The 19696-nt window shown below is 55.7% G+C and overlaps 2 protein-coding genes and 1 long non-coding RNA gene across 7 annotated transcripts; 1 reads left to right on the plus strand and 2 right to left on the minus strand.

Moving 5' to 3' along the window:
- Positions 1–18: 18 nt before the first annotated feature.
- Dbp (D-box binding PAR bZIP transcription factor) lies at positions 19–5853 on the minus strand. Of its 4 annotated transcripts, XM_004866998.4 has the most exons (5): positions 5734–5853; positions 5000–5478; positions 3883–4293; positions 1955–2166; positions 19–499 (listed from the first exon to the last, which is right to left on the minus strand). In XM_004866998.4, exons 2-5 carry the CDS (start codon positions 5136–5138, stop codon positions 284–286), a joined length of 978 nt encoding a protein of 325 aa, XP_004867055.1. In that variant the 5' UTR covers positions 5139–5478; positions 5734–5853; the 3' UTR covers positions 19–283. The 4 variants fall into 4 exon arrangements, with proteins under 4 accessions (XP_004867055.1, XP_087056810.1, XP_087056811.1 ...); XM_087200684.1 differs by lacking the exons at positions 3883–4293; positions 5734–5853 and having other exon boundaries at positions 5000–5657; XM_087200685.1 differs by lacking the exons at positions 3883–4293; positions 5000–5478; positions 5734–5853 and adding an exon at positions 3776–3800.
- Positions 5854–6164: 311 nt separating this feature from the next.
- On the minus strand, positions 6165–11678 carry Ca11 (carbonic anhydrase 11 (inactive)). Of its 2 annotated transcripts, XM_004866988.4 has the most exons (9): positions 11504–11678; positions 11347–11421; positions 10499–10641; positions 8207–8392; positions 7905–8000; positions 7696–7768; positions 7350–7504; positions 7011–7176; positions 6165–6291 (listed from the first exon to the last, which is right to left on the minus strand). In XM_004866988.4, the coding sequence occupies exons 1-9, from the start codon at positions 11553–11555 to the stop codon at positions 6266–6268; spliced, it is 972 nt and encodes a 323-aa protein (XP_004867045.1). In that variant the 5' UTR covers positions 11556–11678; the 3' UTR covers positions 6165–6265. The 2 variants fall into 2 exon arrangements, with proteins under 2 accessions (XP_004867045.1, XP_004867044.2); XM_004866987.4 differs by lacking the exons at positions 11347–11421; positions 11504–11678 and adding an exon at positions 11145–11307.
- On the plus strand, positions 6413–14907 carry LOC147821367 (uncharacterized). The gene is made up of 2 exons (XR_015447172.1): positions 6413–6750; positions 8450–14907. It is a non-coding gene; the product is annotated as an uncharacterized LOC147821367 (long non-coding RNA).
- The last annotated feature ends 4789 nt before the right edge of the window (positions 14908–19696 follow it).

Below are 19696 nucleotides of genomic sequence, written 5' to 3' on the forward strand. Positions count from 1 at the left end.
CCCCACAACAGCTGGCTCTGGGGTTCTCAAGATTTATTCAGGATCATGTTAATGGAGGCGGTGGGAGTAAGGGGTCCCCGACGTGTCCGGAGCACACACGGGACCCTCCCCGCCCCCGCATGGGAGGGGGGAGGCTCTCTTTTTCTTAAAAATATAAATGTATTTATCTGCATCATCACGTCCCTGGGGCACCCAGCTGGCCAGCCTGTGGGCCACAGGGCGGGGAGGGAAAAGGCGTCAGGGCACAAGTCTGAGCAAGGAGGAGGAGGAGAAAGGAGGGCTCTCACAGGGCCCCATGCTGGGCCTGGTAGCGAGACAACACGGCCCGGTAGTGAGACAGCTCCTGCCGCACCGCCACCACCTCCTGCCGCAGCAGGGCATTCTCCTTTTCCAGGAAGGCCGCCCGCACCGTTATCTGGTTCTCCTTGAGCCTCCGGGCATCGCGAGACCGCTTGGCTGCTTCATTGTTCTTGTACCGCCGGCTCCAATACTTCTCGTCCTGGGGGCAGAAGGGCAGGAGGGCACTGAGGTTCAGCGAGAGGAAGGAAGGAGCAGATTCTAAGATACCACGCGCACACACTGTTCTTGCTTAGCAGGGGGAATCAAGGGTACTCATCCCAGCAGAGATGAGTACCCAAGAGCCTGCCCTTCTGGGGCTCCTTAACAAAAGCTAAGGTGTGAGGTAAGACTCCCACCTCCAGGCAACTCGGTTTCAAATCTCCAAAGTGCAAAGCAGACCCCAGCCCTCCCCACTAAACAAAAGGCCCTGTAGTTAGTCCTTGCTTGCTAAGGAAGCCTGTTCCCTAGCAACACAGCCTTGGGTCTGAGAGCTCATCCCAATGAAGAGCACTGCCCTATATGTCACCTTTCCAGATTCTGGTTGCTAAGGAAAGCTTAGGCCCCCTAGTGATGGAGTTTGGTGTCTCATAAAATCCTTCCAGAGCTGGGCCTCTGCTGACCTGGTTGCCAAGGCAACCTCATCCTGCCTCAGCAAACAAAAGTGAGATCTAAGTGGTCCCAATGATCCTGGGCAGTCTCTGATCTGCTGGCCCTGAAGTGAGGCCAGGGAGCTGCCTCTTTCCTGACAGGAAAAGAGGACTGTATCTGGTTGATACAAGAGTCCATCCTTAGCAGAGGGACCCATCCGGAGATCTCCCTAGAGGGTTATACCTAGGGTCCTCCAATCCTAATATTTCTTGTTGTCAATGAAAGATGACTCCTTGGTAACAAGGACTACTCAGCTCAGAAAGATGTTTCCCTTTGCCCCATTTAGTTAAACCCTAATTCCTGATTTGTGGGGCATATCCAGTTCCTAGCAACCTGGCCCTGCAGCAGGAGAAATCTCTGATCTATACCGAGCTGCTAGGCAGGTCCTAGGTGCTGCAAATAGCCATGGCAAAGACTTGTGAGAGAAGCCCAGGTACCTCCTGATAGCAGAGACCCCAGATCAGCACAACCAGAATGCCCAAGCCTCCTAAAATCAGAAGGTGGCCCCAGCTGCTACTGGGAGTCTCAGGCATCTCACCAGTGAGAAGTCCAAGCCCGAGGAAAAAACTTGCAAACCCTGGCAAAGTATGCATCCTAGACAGAAGCAGTCAGTCTGACAGACACCCCAAACTTGAGTTCAAAGGCTCAGCCCCAGCCTGGCTGGCTGCTATGAGAGACAGGCTATCCCCGGCAACTGGGCCTCCTAGAATTTGAACCCTGCTCTGCTGAGGATTATGGGTCCATGTGATCAACCAGACCTGGCATGGCTGGCTGAGTCTATACCCAACAGTGACGTTCTTTGTAAATCTTAGGCCAAAGCCCCTTCCCTCCAGTGCCCCTGGGCCAAGGACTCATCTTTGGCTGCAGGCTGGGAGACCCTAAGAGCTCATGCCAAGTGACAACCCCAGGGCATCCTTGGCACTGGGTGTGACCTGGCCGTGCCTGTGCTGCATGCAGTGGTGCTCACCTTCTGCTCCTCTGGCACCTGGATTTTCCTCGCCTTCTTCATGATTGGCTGGGGCTTAAGTTCCTCCTCTGAGAAGCGGTGTCTCCGAGGGTCAAAGGTCTCATGGCCTGGAATGCTTGACAGGGCAAGATCAGCTGGGTCGGGTTCAAAGGTCATCAGCACCTCCACTGTGTCTGGGTCCACAGGACTGGGTGTGTCCCGAGGGGTCAGGCCTTGGGGAAACACAGTGCGTCACAGGAGGCATATTTGTTGGGCAGCAGGTTCGCAGAGGCTACCCCTGCTCGGGTAAATTATCTAGCACACAGAAGGCCCATGTGGAGTCTAACGTAGAGCCTGCCTACCAGGCATCAACCTCTGTAACATAAGATAGTTTCTCCAGGCTACAAGGATGCTTAGGTATCACCAGGCAACCCAATTTCTAGGCAGGGAAAGTGACATCTGGCCATAACTGACTGGCCCTGAGTAACATGAGAGTCATGTAGTAGCTTCTAAAACTTCAAGACTAGCCAGGTGAGGTGGGACACGCCTGTAATCCAGCCCTGAGCAGGCTGAGGCAGGAAGATTGCAATTTGAGACCAACTAGGGCTATGGAGTGAGTTCCAGGCTAGCCTGGACTACTTAGGGAGATGCTATCTCAAAAAAACCCGAAATGAAATGAAATGAAACTTCAAGCCGGGTGTGGTGGCAACAGAGTTATCCCAGGACTTGGGAGTCTGCGGCAGGAGGATCGCCACAATGTGGATGCCAGCGTGGGCTACATAATGAAACCCTGTCTCAAAACAATGAAAATTAAATAAAACTTCAGGCCTTCAGATTCACAGTGGTCTTTCTCTTCCCACGATCTACCTTGAATCCTATTTCCTGAATCCCTGACCAAAGCTTAGACTCCAGGCTGTTCAAAGAAGAGGACTGAAAATTAAATGACTCTAAGAGCTCTTCGATTGGAAGGTAGGGTAGAGAAATGGAAAGGGCTCAGAGTTTCCAGAAGGTTGGTTCGAGGAGGTGTATATGCCTTTAAATGCAAGCAAGCCGGGGCCAGCTGAGGACACAGGTCCCGGCCGAGTCACGTGCCACCGGCTGCTTCCTTCTGCCCCTCCCCCGACTCACGTTCCCAGCCCCGCCCCCTCGCGCGTGACAGCGAGAAGCTCAGAGGAGGGAGGGAGGACTCACGTGGCGCGGAGTGTGCGGTTGGGAAACGGGAGGACTCCGATTCTGCCTAGAGGTCAAGCCTGGGGCAGGTGCACCCAGCAAGCCCAGGCCTGTGGTCACCCCCTGGAGACCCCAGTGTCCCCGAATGGGGTCACCTTTCCTCCTGCTTGGGATCTCAATGCCTGCCTCTGATTGCAAGGATCTCGGGCCTCTGAGCTGAGACTCATCAGAGAACACCCTCCCCCACGATTCTGGGGGAGAGAACTGAGAGAGCTCGGGGAGGATCCAGAATCCAGCAGGATTCCGGAGCTAGGGGCTGCGGCACCCGTACTAGGGGGCCCAGGAACCTAGACCTCCAGTCGCTGTCCTGGCAACACAGAACTCTGTGCCCCGTCTTCTCCCACTTCAGAGGTGCTAGGAGTTAGGGTCCCAGCCCAGTTCCACTGATTCTGGGCTCAGATTCGGGGCCCATCCACTTCTCAGTAAATAACTTCATGTTCCGAGCCTCCTGTCCCGGCTCCAGGAATGCCTGGACCCTCTGTCTCCGCTTCCCACGGACAATTCCAAAATCTCTTTGGGCAGGAGTCCTGGAATTCGGAGTCCAGGGTCTCTCCCTCCACGAGGATTCAGGAGGCTCAGTCTCTAACCCGCTAGAAAGCTCAGAATCCGGACCTGTTTCCATGAGAAGTCAGGACTCGGCCCATGGCCAGGGTCCCACGGTCCGACTAGCAGTGCCGCAAGCCCCGCCCCTCGGGGAGCGCCCTGTCCCTGCGTCGCACCTGCGCGGTGGCCGCCGGCGGCCCCCAGGGCGGGCCGGGCGGGGGCGTGCCCGGGCGAGGAGCGCGGGGAGGCCGAGCCGCAGGAGCCGGGCCCGGGCGAGGGCGCAGGCGTGCGCGTGGGCGAGGGCGCAGGTGACGAGCCGCCCGGGGGCGGCGGGCTGGGTGGGAGCCCGTGCTCCAGCAGGAAGGCGTCCAGGTCCACGTACTCCACGTCGCCGAAAGGCAGCGTACGCTCCCACAGCAGCGGCGCCAACAGACTCGGGCCAGGCACGGCGCCCAGGCGTCCCCGAGGGGACCCGCTGCCTCCCACCGCCCCAGCGGGGGCATCTGCCGGGCCCGGCGTCTCCAGGCCCGGCCCCGGGACCGTGGGTGCGGGCGGAGCCGCCTTGCGCTCCTTTTCCTTCAGGAGACCTACAGGCCAGGGAAACGGACGGGGTGGAGATGAGGTGTGGGAGAAGGGAACCCCGAGTTAGAGAGGAGGTGTAGACACGGCGGCGATCCAGAGAGGAGGCGAGGGAGGACAAGGACCCAAAGAGAGAGGAGGGGACAGAGATACAGAGGGTGAGAGACCCAGAGAGAGGAAAGGACGGAGACACGGAGAGATGAGGACAGCGGCCCAGAGAAAGAGGAGCGGAAGTTGAGAAAGAGGGGAGCCGGGACAGGGTAGGTGAGGGGTTGGGGAGGTGAGAGAAAAAAATGACAGCTCTGTGACTGCTGCGATCCCCTCACCCCGCGCGCTGCCCCCCCCCCCCGAAAGTGGCAGGAAGGGGCTCGGCTCCTCGGGCACATTCCTCATCCCCGGGTGCCATGTGACCCCGCGAGGCCCCGCCCAAGCCCGTGTCACCACCTTGTGAGCCTCCGACACACCCCCTCCCTTCTCCCCGGACCCAGGGGTCCAGACTATCAAGCCACAAGGAGGAGGGGGCCGGGGTCTCTGAGACTCCTGGGTGCTCAGACTGCGAGCCCGCACTGTGTACCCTGGACGCTGCGGGGTCGAGGGACCTAACTATCTGGGCGACTGAGGACAGGCTGGAGAAGACGGACCCCAGCACACGAGCGGTGTCTGTCCACCCCACCCGCGGCACCTGGGTCCCTCCAGGAGTAGGGCTGAACTCACAGCTGGCCGGCTCTCTGGGCTTGCTGGTCCCTTGCAGGAGGCTCCGCAGCCCGAGCAGCGCTCCCCCGCCAGGCGGGGCCCCGGCAGGGCTGCCCAGCAGCAGGGGAGCCGGAGTCCTGTCGCTCAGAGGCCGCGCCATCGCCGGGCACCTGGCCCCAGGTTCATGGGCTCATGGAGAGGCGAAGGGCTGGCTCGCCAGGCACCGGCACGCTCCTGAGGCTCGGGCGAGTGTCTGCCCAGGGTCGGGCGCGCGTAGCTTGCAAGGCTCCAGTATCCAGAACGCTGCAAATCCTAGGAGCGCCAGGGATTTGCGCTCTTTCGTGCAGAAACATGCGAGTCAAGAGGGTCCCGGGAGGTCATACAGTCTGGGCGAGTGGGTGACTAAATCAGGCGGCCGGTTCTTTGTAACAGGGTGCAAGGGGACACAGGCGCTCCTTCTTACAAGGTGGGCGAGCCTGGCTCTTGCAAAAATCGCAGCTCTGGAAACAGAAGGCGCTTTGCAATCAGCACCCGAGAGGTGTGCGCCGAGGGGCGGAGGAGGGGACAGGAGGAGGCGGCCGCTTTGAGGCGTGGCCAAAGCAAACTTCTTTCGCGGAAAAAAAAATGCAAACCAAAACACCCGACACCACAGCCCGCGCCCCTCCTCCCGGCCCTCGTCCGCCCAGGCCCTGCACCGCCCTCCTTCTTGGCCTTGCACCCCTGCCGCGTGCCTCCCTCCGGCTACTGGCACTGACCAATTGTGTCGGACCTCTTGAGAAGTCCAGCCAATGGAGTTCCGAGAACTGCCAAGCCCGGGAGGGCTTGTGAGGGGCTGAGCGCGTGAAGTTGTCTAGCCTTTTGGAAGGAGGCGGGACACTGACCTACATTTGCCCAATGAGAGGCAGCGCTGGGGGGCGGGACCGTGACCCAATTGTGACCAATGAGGCAGACGGAAGAGACAAGCACATGGCTCTGCGCGTGCTGCCTGATTGGGGTGGGGGAGGAGAGGTGGTTCTTAAAGGAGCACTTATCCAAATAATTGTTTTAGCAATGATTGTAGTAGAAAGCAAAAAGCCAGAATACCAAGTGGCTGAGGCCTAGGAAGAGGAAGGCTGGTTTCGGGAAGAAAGCTCTTCTTTGATACCCAAATATTTCCCCGTCGAGCCTTAGAATCAGACCACCGAGAAACAGGAAGTATTCTGTCTCTTTAATAGCTTTGTTTTGGGGTGATTCCCCTCCCCTTGTAGACAGGATTGGGATGGGCTACGGCATCCTCGATGGGGAACCTCAGCGACCCTGGGGGGCACCATCCACTGCAAGAGAAGACGCCGGCTAGGAGCGATGGTCTAGGGTGGGCGGTGCAGGGGACTTGCAGGAGGGGGCGGTATCCAGGGCCCTATCTCGGGGGAGGGGGGGCTGCGAGGGGGAGCCAGGACAGACCAAGTTGAGAAGCCGGGGGGGAATGGTCAGCTGGATCAAACCGTTGAGGGGACAGCAGGAAGGTGGAATAGGGACGTCCCAATCGGCATTAAGCTAAACTACGTGAAGATATTCACGGGGAATGGGGCTCTGGGGCTTACCACATTGAGTCCTTAGCTCTCTGAGCTGAACCACGGGAGGTGGTAGAAAGGGAAAGGGGTCGTACCATTTGGATTCTCAATAAGGGGAGCTGTCAGACCGTGGGACGCTATAGGATCGTACCATGGAAACAAGGAGGGGAACTGGATTGTGCCATTTGGGAAGTCACAGTAACAGAAGGCACCGAACAATAGGTACAGTACTTGTACCACAAGGAAGCTAGGAGGCTCCGGTTATATACCAAGGTCCAAAGCAGTAAAAAGGAAATGATCTTGGGGGGGGGGGGGGGGGGAGGTGTGGACTGTACCACTTTGACACGGAGGGGGAAGGGACTGAGAAGTCAGCGCTGGGGCTAGGCCACACAGAAGGGGGCACTGGATCCTTTTGAGACGCCAAGGGGAGACATAGAAGCAGATTGGACCAGGACGTGGAGGGGCGGCAGCCTGGGCCATACCATGCAGGCGGTAGTTTGGGCCTCGGCAGCGCCTCTCGGGGTGCCGGGGGTCCCTGTTGCCCCTCAAGGCCCTGTGGGCCAAAGGCTGCAGGGGCCGGGCGTTCCCGCTGAGGCTCTGGAAGATCTGGGACGGAGGATTCTGGCTCAGGAGTCTCAGGGAGTGCATCTGCCGTGGGAGGAGCGTGGGAAAGGGGCAGTGAACGGGCGGAGCCTAGTCAGCCCCGCCCACCCGCTGGTTGGCTGAAGTCTAATCTCCTTGGTTCCCAGTCCCAGGAGAGGGAGGGTCAGGGAGGCAAGGGCTCTCCAGGCCTAGGGGTAGGGGTGCGGACAGAGGGTCACCTGGAGAGAGGTGATGTTAAGAGGCCGGTCAATGAGGATCCAGGTGACAGTCTCTGAGCAGGGTGGGGTGCTGAGAGAGCCCTGGTAGGTGATGAAGCCAAAGGATTCGGGGAACAGGAGCTCCAGGCTCAGGTCTTGAAGAAAGTAGGCATCATCTGCGGGAATATCGGGCCAGAGTGGAGAGGGGTGCCCCTCTTAGCTCCCGCATCATGCCCCCAGCACTCCAGCACTTACTCTTTTGGGTTTTTTCTTTTTTTTTTTTGGTACCCGGGATCGAACTCGGGACCTTTCGCTTTCGAGGCAGGCGCCAGAACCACTGAGCTAAATCCCTGGCCCCAGCACTTACTCTTGTAGGAGATTCGGGTAATGGTGTCTCGGTTGAGGAGGCGACTGAGGAACGGGTTTGAGCTACCAGCCACCTACGTGGGGGTTGGAGGTGAGGAGGCAGAACCCCTAGAGTCCAAGCCCCCAACCCCCAACCCGCTCCTCCCTGAGGACCCAACCTCCCTCTTCCACCAGACCCGGATTCCAGGTGCCCTTCCAGCCTCTTCTCACGTTGACAAAGAGGCTGAGAATGGCCAGGCCATTGGGCCCTCGGGAGGCTGCGCTGAGATTCCCATAGAGTTCCTGGTTGAAGTGAATGAGCTGCACCTGGGGGGGGGGGCAGGGAGTTGGGGGTCCCCCAGCAGAAGGGGAGGAGAGGAGAACCCCAGATTTTGGAGTCAGGTTGTGGGTTCGTGCTTAGGGTAGGGGACAGTGCTGTGGAAGAGGGTCGGGCCAGGCATTTAGAAGAAGAGGTGGGAGGAGTCGGGTGACTCAGGGTGAAGGGTCACAGGGCAGAGGTCAGTGGTCACCACCTCAGCAGAGAAGCCCTGATGGTTGATCTGGTGTTCAGAGCCAGCTCCATCTCGAGCTCCAAAGAGCAGCCGCAGTTCACTGAGTCGGTGGCTGTAAAGGAGGGGACCCCCAGACACATTGACCACTGGCCGGGGTGCAGGCAGGAAGGAAACATGACGGCCGGTGTTGTACAGTGTTCCCTGGAGCTGTGAGAGAGGCAGAGAGGTCTTTCCACCTCCTACTTCCCTCCCCTCCATTCACAGAGCTCAACAATCCCTTCATCATCCAACAGACTTTGAGCAGCACCCACTCTCCAGACACTGGGCTCACTTGGTGAGTTCACTTAATGGGTTTTTTTTGGGGGGGGTACCGGGGATCAAACTTGGGTCCTTGCACTTGCACAGCAGGTGGCAAAACCACTGAGCTAAATCCCTGGCCCCAAACGGGTATTTATTGAGCTGCTACTATATGCCATGGATGCCAGGGCACAGAGCAATGAAGGAGGACACAACAGAGACAGGCAATAAATAGTGAATCGCAAAGTAACTGCATCTCCCCCAGTCCTCGGGATTGAGCCCAGAGTCTTCGCACTGAGCTGCATCCCCAGCCCTTTGTATTTTTTATTTTGAGACAGGTTCTCACTAAGTTGCCAAGGTGGCACTCAGATTCCTGATCCTAATGCCTCAGGCTCCCTTAGTGTCGGGATGTCATGCATGCGCCACCAAGCTTACTGCTTAAATTAATTATATCCGGTGCTCATGTTGGGAGAAACTGGGGGCTCTGGGAAAGTGTAATAGGAACCCCAGCTTGAACTGGAGAAGAGTCCAGAAAGGCTTCTCTGAGGAGGAGACATTGGATCGGACACCTATAGGACAAGCAGGGGTTCAGAGGAAAAGGGCAAGGAGAAGGGCATTTCGGGAAGAGGGACAGCAACTGCCTTCAGTGGCCTGTTTTGTTGGCACCAAAGAGACCGGGGGACTGGATGGAGCCTGGGCAACAGAAGACAGACTGGCACCGGTGCCAGATGGTGCAGGGCCTTGTGGGCAATGAGGGTGTTTTATTTTTTTGGTTTTTTGCGACAAGGTCTCACTGTGTAGCTCAGGCTGGCCTTGAACCTACTATGGAGATCATGTTGATCTTCCTGCCTCAGCCTCCCAGAGTGCTGGGATTACAGGTGTATTTTTATTTACTAAATTAAATAGGGATTGGGGTATAGCTCAGTGGTAGAACACTTGTCCAGCATGTGTAAAGCCCTGCATTCCATGCTCAGTACTGAAACATTAATAATTATATATGGCTCACTTGTGGCAGAGTGCCAAGCATATAGTAGGTGCTAAGTAGGTATTTGTTAGGCTTCTTTGTCCTAATGGAGGGTTTTGAGCAGGAGTGCTGTGACCTGCCTGGTAGGTGTGGGGGTGGAGAATGGATTGCAGGAAGCAGAGAAGCAGGCAGTGAAGGGCTGTGGCACCAGTCCCGGTGGGAAATGTCCAGGCTTGGGTGAGTGTGTGGGCCGTGGAGGGGCAAGAAGTGGAAAGGATTCCAGGGATACTGAGTAGTGAGGCTGGGAAGAACACAGTGCGGAAATGGAAATGAGGGAGGGGACGACATGAGGAAGGCTCTGAAGCTTTTGGCTGTTCCAGCTATGTGGGCTGTGGTAAGAAATAGTATTGGAGGGCCAGGGATTGAGCTCAGTGGTTCTGCCGCCTGCCTCAAAAGCGCAAGGACCCGAGTTCACTCCCTGGTACCAAAAGAAAAAAAGAAATAAATGGTATTGAGCCAGGTGTGGTGGTGCACACCTGTGGTCCTAGCACTGTGGGAGGCTGAGGCAGGAGGATCTCAAATTATAGTCCCGCCTGAGCAGCTTAGCGCCTTGGTGAGTCTGTCTCAGAACAGAAAGAAAGAGTTTTGCAAAGTAGCTCCCAGCATGAACTCTAGGATCACACCTCCTGGTTCTAATCTCAGTGATAACACTCTGGGTTTGTGACTCTAGGCTAGTAGCTTAACTTCTCCGTGCCTCAGTGTTTGCATCCATAAAAGAAGAATAACAGCACCTATTTCATGGGCTTGTGAGGACTGAGGGTTTGTCAGTGTTTTAAAAGTGCCTGCCACGGGAAATGTGCTGTTTTTCTTTGCTTCTACAGAGATGGGAAGACTAGGGAGCCATGTTTGGGAAGGGAAGAACACAAGATCTAAATAAGAAGCCTTCTCCCACCCAGGAAGTACCCCCTCCTCCCCAAGACTGTCTCAGCACCCCACCCCTACTCATACCTGCTCCCAGTGGATCCCGTAACTCCTCCCCCAAGGCCCCTTACCTTCTCTCCTCCTGTGCTGAGCCTCAGTGGGGGCAGGAAGGGGTCGTAAAGGACCCTCTTCAGCTCCACATCCACAGGGCTCTGGCGCTTCCCCACAGCACACAGACTCCAGGCTGCGTTCACCAGGCCCCAGAACGGAGGCCCTGGGGATGGTGTTGGCGGTAGGAGAAAAAGAGTCAGAAACAGGAGCTGGTGCCCAACACTGGGATCTGCTGGGTGGGATGTGGTTCAGACTCCTGGGTCTGAGAGAGGAAGGGCTGGGCCCTGGATCTTGTCTCTTAGAAGACTCTTGGGACAGTTTCTTAAGACCCTCTAACACCTCCAATCCTCTCTTCCATCCAACCCACCTTAAATTGTCATTGTGGGAGGAACTACAACTCCCAGGAGCCCTCAGTGCGGCAGCCTACTCAAGCGCTGCCCCTCTGCCGCCCGAGGCCCCATGGGAGTTGTAGTTCTTCCAGTCTCCCTTGTCCCACAGCTGGATCGTCCATGTACTGGGGTGAGGAGTTGCAAGAGAGAGCTAGACAAGGCGAGGGGGATCCGGCCACCCGCTTCTGGTTCCTAACAGGAGCCGGGACCCGCCCCTTCCTGCATATACACATGCTCTCCACCCCCACACTCTTTCCTTCCACTCACTCCCACTCACTACTTGAAATGCGCATGTATAATGTCCCGCGGTGAGCCTCCGGGGCTCAGAGCCTGGGCCCCAATCCTGAGGGAGGGAGTAGGGGCTGGGACTCCCGGTCCTGGGGGAGGAGGGAGCTGGGGACCCAGACTCCGGAGTATGAAGGAGGAGGTCCCTGGTAGGGGGGAGGGGGCCGACTCCTGGGTCCCCGCCCTGACTACACCTGGCACGAAGTTTCCCTGGAGATTATCCTTGTAGCTCCACCAGTCCTCCGGGTCAGGCGCGGGTCCGATGTGCGCTGGGAAGAGAGGAGCCTACACCCCTCTGGTGGGCGCCCGCCGCCCCACCCGCGAGGCTCCCGCCGGGACCCCAGGTCTTACCTGCCGCCCCCAGTGCGGCCCATAGGACCAGCGCTCGAGGGGCTCCCCGCATCCCCGGGAGGCTCGGAGTGACCCCTTGCCGTGCCCTGCGTCCTCTGCTCCCAGGACCCTGGCCCCTCAGGACCCCAGCCTCTCCTCCTCCCCACTGGGGTCCGAGCCCCCGACGCTGCTCTCTTGCCCTCTGCACCCAGCCCTGCACTCCCTCCACCTCCCGTCCTCCCCTTTCCGCCTGCCCCGGCTCCTGGCTGCGAACCCACACCCTCCCCGGCTCGGCATGGAGCTGAGCCGCTTAACTCTGCGTCTCCATCCTCGCTCGCGCGGCCTCCTCCCGCCTCCTCCTCCTCCTCCTCCTCCGCGCCTCCGCCTGCCTCTCCTCCCCGTGCTCCGTCTCCGCTCCCGGCTCTCCCTCCTCCTGCCCTCCCTTCCCTCCCGTGTTATTTAATTTTTTCATGTAGGGGGGCGGTGATCTCGCAGCAGCACACGCGCCCGGGCTAGGGTGCGCGCGCGGGGCGGCCAGGGTGCGGCGCCCGGGACACCTGGGGCCGAGGGCGGCTCCGGCTTCCGCAGAGTGGGGGCAGGAGGTGGAGCCACGAGGCGGGAAGGCCCCGTCTTGAGTCCTCCGCAGGACCCGGGTCCCTGGCCTCGGTACCCCGGGAGCCCCGCGCGCACCCCAGCCCCGCCTGGCCGCGCGCCGCTCTTGGCGCCGGGATCCCCGGGGAGTTGGGGTGCAGTGAGGGACGCTGGCCAGGAGGGGGCGGCAGAAGCCCAGTGAGGAGAGAGGCAGGGCGCGGGGGAGGAGGGGGAGGCGTGGCGGAGGGGCCGGAGGGCTGGAGGTGGAGAGCAAGGTGCCAGGCAGAGGCAAGGGGACCCAGGGAGGGTGAGAGGCAGAGACAGGGCCAGGGAAAGAGATGGGCAGAGACGCACACTGAGAGATACGAAGCAAGGCCCCAGAGACAGGGAGACCTGCACTTCGGGTTAGAGCACCAGAAGGAGGCAGAGTCAGAGATACAGCCACACGGTGAGATGGGCCCAGAGAGGCACTTCCGGATAGAAACAGGGCATCCAGAGAGAGGCCCTCCAGGCAGGAGGCGGGAGGGGACCCGGGAGGAAAGGTTCAGAGACACAAAATATTAAAGAGGTGGGGAGAAACACATACCCTAGGAGACCTGAAGTCACAGACAGACACCTCTATAAATAGAGCCGCGCTGCAGATCAAGAGCCACGGACGCGAGGAACACGGGGACCGAGATGGAGAACCAGAAAGAGGACGGAGGCCCACGAAGAGACCAACCTAGTGTTCAGGGAGAGACCAGAGAGGCATTCAGCGGCATCGAGCTGGGAACTGGCATCGAAGACCGAGAAGGAAAGAGGCACAGACAACAGGATCAGAAACGGGGGATTGCAGAAAAAGCACCCAAGAGAGAAAGCTGTGTGTTAGTTACCCACTGCTCCAGAATACACCACCTTAATTTTTAGTCGCTTAAAATAACAAACGGTATTATCAGGGCCGGGTGGCGTACACCTGTGATCCCAGCACTCTGGAAGGCTGAGGCAGGAGGATGGCAAGTTCCAGCTCCATTTGGGCAATTCGTGACTTCGAACCTGCTCAAAATTAAAAATAAATACATACATAAAGGCTGGGAGTGTGCAGAGGCTCTGGGTTCAATCCCCAGTACCACAAAGAAGAAGGAGAAAAGGACATTTACTGTCTGCCAGTGACAGGGTTAGGAATTAGGGTGGGTGATGGGGAAGGGGGGGCCAAGTCACCCAAGGCCTTTGGTGGCCTGCTCTCCAGAAGCCTAAAGCCTGTTATTTGTCACCAGAAATGAGTCACATAGTCTGGCAACATCTGAAGGGGAAGAAGTTAGGATCCTGAAGGGAGGAGCATCAAAGAATGTTCAGACTTATTTTAAGGCCACCTCAGGCGGGAAGAAGAGAGAGACAAAGTGGTGGTGAAAGATAGCACCTTTCTTTTTGCTCTTGCTCGTGCTCTCTCTCTCTCTCTCTCTCTCTCTCTCTCTCTCTCTCTCTCTCTCTCTCTCGGAGGGGGGTACTACTGGAGATTGAACCCAGGGTTTTTGCACTGAGCTACATCTCCAGCCCTTTCTTACTTTTTATTTTGAGGCAGGGTCTCACTAAATTGCCCAGTCTGGGCTAAAATGTGTGACCCTCCTGCCTTAGTCTCCCAAAGTGCTGGAATTACAGACGTGCACCACCACGCCTAGCTACAAAGAAATTATTGTACATGTAAATAAGTTAAGGATCTTGAGAAGGGATCAGCCTGCATTATCTGGTGGACCCTAAATCCAGTGACAACTGCCCCCAAAGAGAGGAGATCTGACCCAGAAGAGAGGTTGATGAAAACAGGCAATGATCAGAGCAGTGTTTGCACGAGCCAAGGAAGGCTGCGAGCCACCAGAGGTGGACGATGCAAGGCCAACCTTCCCTGGATCCTTCGGGGTTTTTTGTTTTGTTTTGGTTTTTGGTTTTTTTGGTACTGGGGATTGAACTCGGGACCTTGTGCTTCTGAGGCAGGTGGCGGAACCACTGAGGCAAATCCTCAGCCCTGTGGTGATTTTTTTATTACAGTGAAGGTGGGGGTGAAAAATAATGAGACATGGAGGCAGAGGTGCACAGAGGGAGGCCACCCTGAGGGCCCTGGCCACATGCAGCCCTGGATCTCCTGTGTGACCGACACAGTGCCTGGCTGGCACCTGTGAGTCCTCAGGAGAGAAATCAGGCACAATTGAAGGAAATCGGGCTCCTGATGTCGCCCCCGGAGCCTCTGCCCCTCACTCTGTCTGGGGGCGCCTGGTTTCCCCACCATGACACAGAGAGCTTTGGGCGTCCCACAGATGTCCCCACCTCCTAGGCTGGGCTGTGCCTCTTCTCACTCCCCTGTCCCTCACACCTTCATGAGCACTGCCAGCCGCACCCAGTTGCAAGGACTCTGCCTCGTGCCTGCCTTTCCCAGGGAGACCAGGTGGACATGTTGAAGGCGGGTGTGGGAGCACCTGTCTATAATCCCAACATTCAGGGCTGAAGTAGGTGGATCACAAACTCAAGCCCAGCTTCAGCAATTTAGCAAGACCCTGTCTCAAAAAAATAAATGGCCAGGGATGTAGCTCAGCGCCAAGGGACTTGGGTTCAATTGTCAGTACCCCCCCCAAAAAAGAAGAAGAAGCTGCCAGGTGTGGTGGTGCAGAAAACCTAGCACTTGGGAGGCTGAGGCAGGAGGATCATCTAGAGTTCGAGTCCAGCCTGGGGTACATAGTAAGATCCTGTCTTAAAAAAACAAAAAAAAATCAGGAATTAACATGTGTCATCCACATGTACCAACTGCCTACAGGAATGTAAACATCGTGTACTGCACACATGTACTAATAAACTAAAAAAAAAAATTATAGAGCTTTAAAAATAGCTTTTAAGGCCCGGGGATTTAGCTCAGTGGTTCCGCCACCTGCCTTGAAAGTGCAAGGTCCAGAGTTCGATCCCCAGTACCATAAATAAATAAATAAATAAATAAATAAAATAAACACTTGTTATCCCAGCACTTGGGAGGCTGTGGTAGGAGGGTCGCCATGAGTTCGAAACCAGCGTGGGCTACATAGCGAGATGCTGTCTCAAAAAAAAGAAGGCCCCCCCCCCGCAAATAAATTTATTAAATGTTAAAAAAAAAACCAAAGAAAATCTATTGAGCATGCTGGGGGTGGAGCTCAGTGGTTCAATATGTACCCTGGGTCTGGTGCCCAACACTACAAAAGGGGCCAGAGGAAGAAACATTGAGCCAACGAATAAGTGAATGAATGAAGCAAAAACACAAGGCATTCACAGAGAGGAGGGAAAGGAATTCTGCCTGGGCATTGGGAGGAAGGCTCCCCTAGGTGGGGCTTTTCACTTCCGGCCCCTCTTCCGGTCCAGGCTCCCTTCTTCCCATCCAGGGTCCCTTCTTCCCGGCTGCCCCAGCCTCCCCCACTCCCTGGGCTGCACACACACACACCAGGTCCTTTCCTCTCAGGGTTGACTGCGGCCCCACGGCTCCCCATCACCCCTGGACAGTCCTTGTCCTTCAGTCTTTCCTGCCTCGACCAGCTCCTTCCTCTGTCCTTGAAGACCCAGGCCTGGGGAATGACTCTTGATCTCCAGCCTCCGTTTCCTCCATAACTGAGTCACCTCACGATGATGACTGCCTGTATCGCCTTCTTTCTTTTCTTCTTCTTTTTTTTTTTTTTTGGTACCAGGGATCGAACTTGGGTCCTTGTGCTTGCAAGGCAAGCGACGGAACCACTGAGCTAAATCCCCAGCCTTAGCCTCTTCTCTTTTCTTTGACCACACCCAGGTCCTCCACCTTTTGGCAAGCCGCTCCCCTTTCCTGGGGCTCCCTTCCCCCTTTCCCTCCTAGCCCAGTTCCTACTCAGACCCCGAACACTTCAGGAGCCCCCTCCAGGAAGCCATCTGGCAGTGGCATCAAGAGTGGCCTGGCTTCCCCTGTGCTCTGAAGCCCACCTGCGCCACCTCCATTACCTCACAGATGGGCTGGCTGGGCGCCCGGGAGGGACCGCGGCCGGAGGTGGTCCCAGATGTGCATTTCATGCTGATTCGTCTCGGGCGCTGGGAACAAAGTTTGGGTCACAAGGAACAGATGGGGCTCGGCCTGCACACTCTTTCATCTCCCACTGCCGGCTCCTGGTGGGACGTGGTGGCCGGGACTCTTCGGGCCAGGTGGTTCCCACAGCCCCTGGGCCTCCGCATGCCTCTCCTCTGCCCCCAACTCCCACTGCCTCCCCATCTGCCTTCTGGCCTCCAGGGGCTCCTCTTCCAGAGAGGCGTGGACTTTGTGTGTTTCACTAATAACCATCCTCCTGTGGGTCTCACTCCGGGCCAGGCATTGTCTGTTTGTTTTTCGGTACTGGGGGTTGAATCCAAGGCCTTTACACTGAGCCACATCCCCAGCCCTTTTTATTTCTTATTTTTGAGACAGAGTCTCTAAGTTACCCAGGCTGGGCTCCACTAGGCATCCTCCTGCCTCAGCCTCTCAGAGTGCTGGGATTACAGTCATGGGCCACCACTCATTTCTTCCCCCAGTTGCACCTTGGAGATGGTTTCCTGTTATCACCTTCCTCCTCATTTTACAGATGAGAACACTGAGGTCCGTGGGCAGCAGAGGTAAGATTCGAACCAGGCAGTTTGGCTCCAGAGCCACCTTTTCCTCAGCAGTTGGCGCTGTCCGGTAGGACTTTCTGGGGTGCAGGGAATGGTATACCCCTATCCTGTCCCATGTGCTGGACACCAGCAACTTGAAATGTGGCTAACATATGACGCCCATGGGCAAGTCCAACTGGTGTGAGCCCCACAAGGCCAGGGTCATTCTGGACCACATCTCACTTGGCAAGTTTGTTGAGGTGGAGAATGTGGTGGATGCCATCCTCTTCCTGCTGAGTGACCAAAGTGGCATGACCACAGGGTCCACTCTGCCAGTCGATGGTGGTTTCCTGGTCGCCTGAGCTGCCTCCAGCCACACATACTTCTACCCCATGCTGAGCCCACCCCCACTCTTACCCTTCAATAAACCTGACTCTTCGGCCAAAAAAAAGAAATGTGGCTAACGTGACTTGAACGTGTAATTTTATTTTACTTTAATTAGCAATTATTTATTTGGTTTTTTGAGACAGGGTCTTGCTATGCAGTCCAGGCTGGCCTTGAACTCACTACATAGCCCGGGCTGGCCTTGAATTCAAGCCAACCCTCCTGCCTTAGCCTCCTGAGTGGTAGGATTAATTTAAACTTACACGGCCTGCCCAGTGTGGTACGTGGTTACTGTACTGGACAGTACAGGTCTGGAAAGCTAAATCTGAATGCAGGCAATTTAGGGTGTGGCCACTGCTAAGTCTCCTTCCTCTCAGGATCTCAGCATCTTCAAGGAAGAGGCAGTTAAAGTGTCTGGCCAAATCCCAGCAGACCTGGGTTGAAGTCCCACCCATCATCTCAAGGAGGAGTCCCCGGTGCCGGTTTCTTCTTTGGATCATGGGGATAAAACAGGACCTGCTAATTATTCCATACATATTTATGGGGTAACTGTCAAGTCCCAGGGGCTGGGGTTACAGCAGCAAACAGCAGAGATGCAGATCTGAGGTCAAGGCAGCAGAGGTGGGATAGAAGCCTTGGCCAGACTTTCTGTCCTTCCAAGCTCAGCCTCTTTCCAAAAAACCCTGAAAGGCTGCTCTGCCTAGCAACTCATGACATGACAGCATACTCTGGGTTCTCACTGGTTGAAGGGCTGGTATAAAATAAGGCAGCTAATTCTTCCAAATATCTTTTCTCTTAACAACAAAACTCCCTATTTAGCTGGTTCTTGGGTTAAAGACTACATTCCCACCCTCCCTTATAGCTATATGTGTACATGTAACCCCATTCTGACAAGTGAGATGAGAACAGAAAGATTACTTGGCAGCTTTTGGGGAAAAAAATTCTTGTAAGTCAGCTATATGGGCCTTTGACTTTTTCTCTTTGCCTACCTTTATTCTGCTGAATGGATACAGATGCCATGGTTGGAGCATTAGCTATCATTTTGGACCATGAGGACAAGGACTGTTTCATGGATTATAGAGAAGAAAACTGAAACAGCTCTGGACCAGCTACAGTGTGTGTGTGTGTGTGTGTGTGTGTGTGTGTGTGTGTGTGTGTGTGTGTGTGTGTACTGAGGACTGAACCCAGGGCCTTCACACCGAGGTATATCCCCAGCTCTCTTTTATTTTTATTTTTTGAGATAGAGCCTTGCTAAGTCATTAAGTTGCCTAGGCTAGGGCTGGGGATATAACTCAGTGGCACCATGCCTGCCTGGCAAGCACAAGGTCCTGAGTTTGATTCCTGGTACCCCCCCCCCAAAGTTGCCTAGGCTAGGCTTGAATTTGTGATCCTCCTGCCTCAGCCTCCCTGGGATTATAGGCATGCACTCCCACATCAAACCAGATTTCTTTTATTCAAGAGATATAATATCTATCTTATTTAAACCACTGTCATTTGGGAATTGCTATGAACACTAATGACACAGATCAAATGAGGCACCACCTCTGATTTGGTTGGGCTACAAAATACCTCTCACTGATTTAGTCTTTCAACATATATTACTGAGTATCTACTATGAATCAGGTACCTTTCTAGGGGACGTGTCCATGTTCAAAAAAATTCCTGCTCCCATGCACTCATGTTCCAGGGGAACAGAAACATAGCAAACAAATAGACAAATAGTTAATAACAAGGTGGGAATAAGTGTCAAGCAGAAAAGTAGAGGGTTGGAGATGTAGTTCAGTGCATCGCTAGTACTGCAAAAACAACCAGATCAAGCAGAGAATCTCTCCCACCTGCGATCAGAAAGAAGGAGAGGAGGCAAGGGAATTTCCAGTGTGAAAAGGACTCAACCTGCCATTGCAGGAAGAGGCATGGCAAGTAGCTTGGAATGGGAAGGAAACAGATGGCCCCCCAGAGGATCTGGGAGGAACATAGTAGCCTCGTTAGCACCTGATTTTAGCCCAGTGAAACCCAGGTGGGACTTCTGATCTGTAGAACTGCAAGCTGATAAATTGGTGTTGTCTCAGCTGCTGGGTTTATGATAATTTGGTATGGCAGCAGTAGGAACCAAATCCTACAGTTCTCCCATCCCTCACCCCTCCCTGTGCAGCTCTGAAATCCCATGATCAAATCCTGACCAATGAGCTGGGAGTGGAAGAGAGTTGTTCCTGGGCCAGCACATTTATTGTTTGGTTTCTAAAACAGGAAGGTGGCCGATATGGCTGCAGTGGTGTGAATGAAGGAGAGTTGTAGGAGGTGAAGTCAGTGATGTGGGGGTAGATCATGTGCAGCCTTGGGAATCTTCTAAACACTGGCTCAGAGATGTCTCCATCCTGGGCCCAGCTGGAAGCCCAAACAAGATCCCCCAGATTGAGGATTTTATTGGTGGCTTAGGGGTCAAATGGTCACCACCCCAGGGATATTTCCTGCCTTTTTCAGTGTCACCAGGAGCAACCCAGGGTCGCTAGAGGGCACCTTTCTCTCTGCCTAGCACCCTGTGAAATCATAGCCCAGCCTGTCTTCCTATTGGCTGTGAGCCTGCTTTTCTCTCAGGGAAGGAAAGGGTTGCTTTCCAGGTGCAAATGGGTCTCAAGTTCGCTTCCTCTAAGACACCCTCAAAACACA

This window comes from Heterocephalus glaber, unplaced genomic scaffold, assembly GCF_053883595.1.
Source record: "Heterocephalus glaber isolate CG9 unplaced genomic scaffold, H.glaber_assembly_v1.0 deba00001744, whole genome shotgun sequence".
Lineage (NCBI taxonomy): Eukaryota > Metazoa > Chordata > Mammalia > Rodentia > Bathyergidae > Heterocephalus > Heterocephalus glaber.

Bases quoted from the DNA above. Each gene is read 5' to 3' on its own strand.
- Dbp (XM_004866998.4), bottom strand. From the start codon at position 5,138: ATGGCGCGGCCTCTGAGCGACAGGACTCCGGCTCCCCTGCTGCTGGGC. The intron at 2,167-3,882 runs GTGCGACGCAGG...TGTTTCCCCAAG, and splicing joins CGCCGGCGGCCACCGCGCAG to GCCTGACCCCTCGGGACACA. The intron at 500-1,954 runs GTGAGCACCACT...TTCTGCCCCCAG, and splicing joins AGGTGCCAGAGGAGCAGAAG to GACGAGAAGTATTGGAGCCG.
- Ca11 (XM_004866988.4), bottom strand. From the start codon at position 11,555: ATGCGGGGAGCCCCTCGAGCGCTGGTCCTATGGGCCGCACTGGGGGCG. The intron at 8,393-10,498 runs GTAAGGGGCCTT...CCTCTCTCACAG, and splicing joins TCAGCACAGGAGGAGAGAAG to CTCCAGGGAACACTGTACAA. The intron at 7,177-7,349 runs GTGACCCTCTGT...CTCCCACGGCAG, and splicing joins TTAACATCACCTCTCTCCAG to ATGCACTCCCTGAGACTCCT.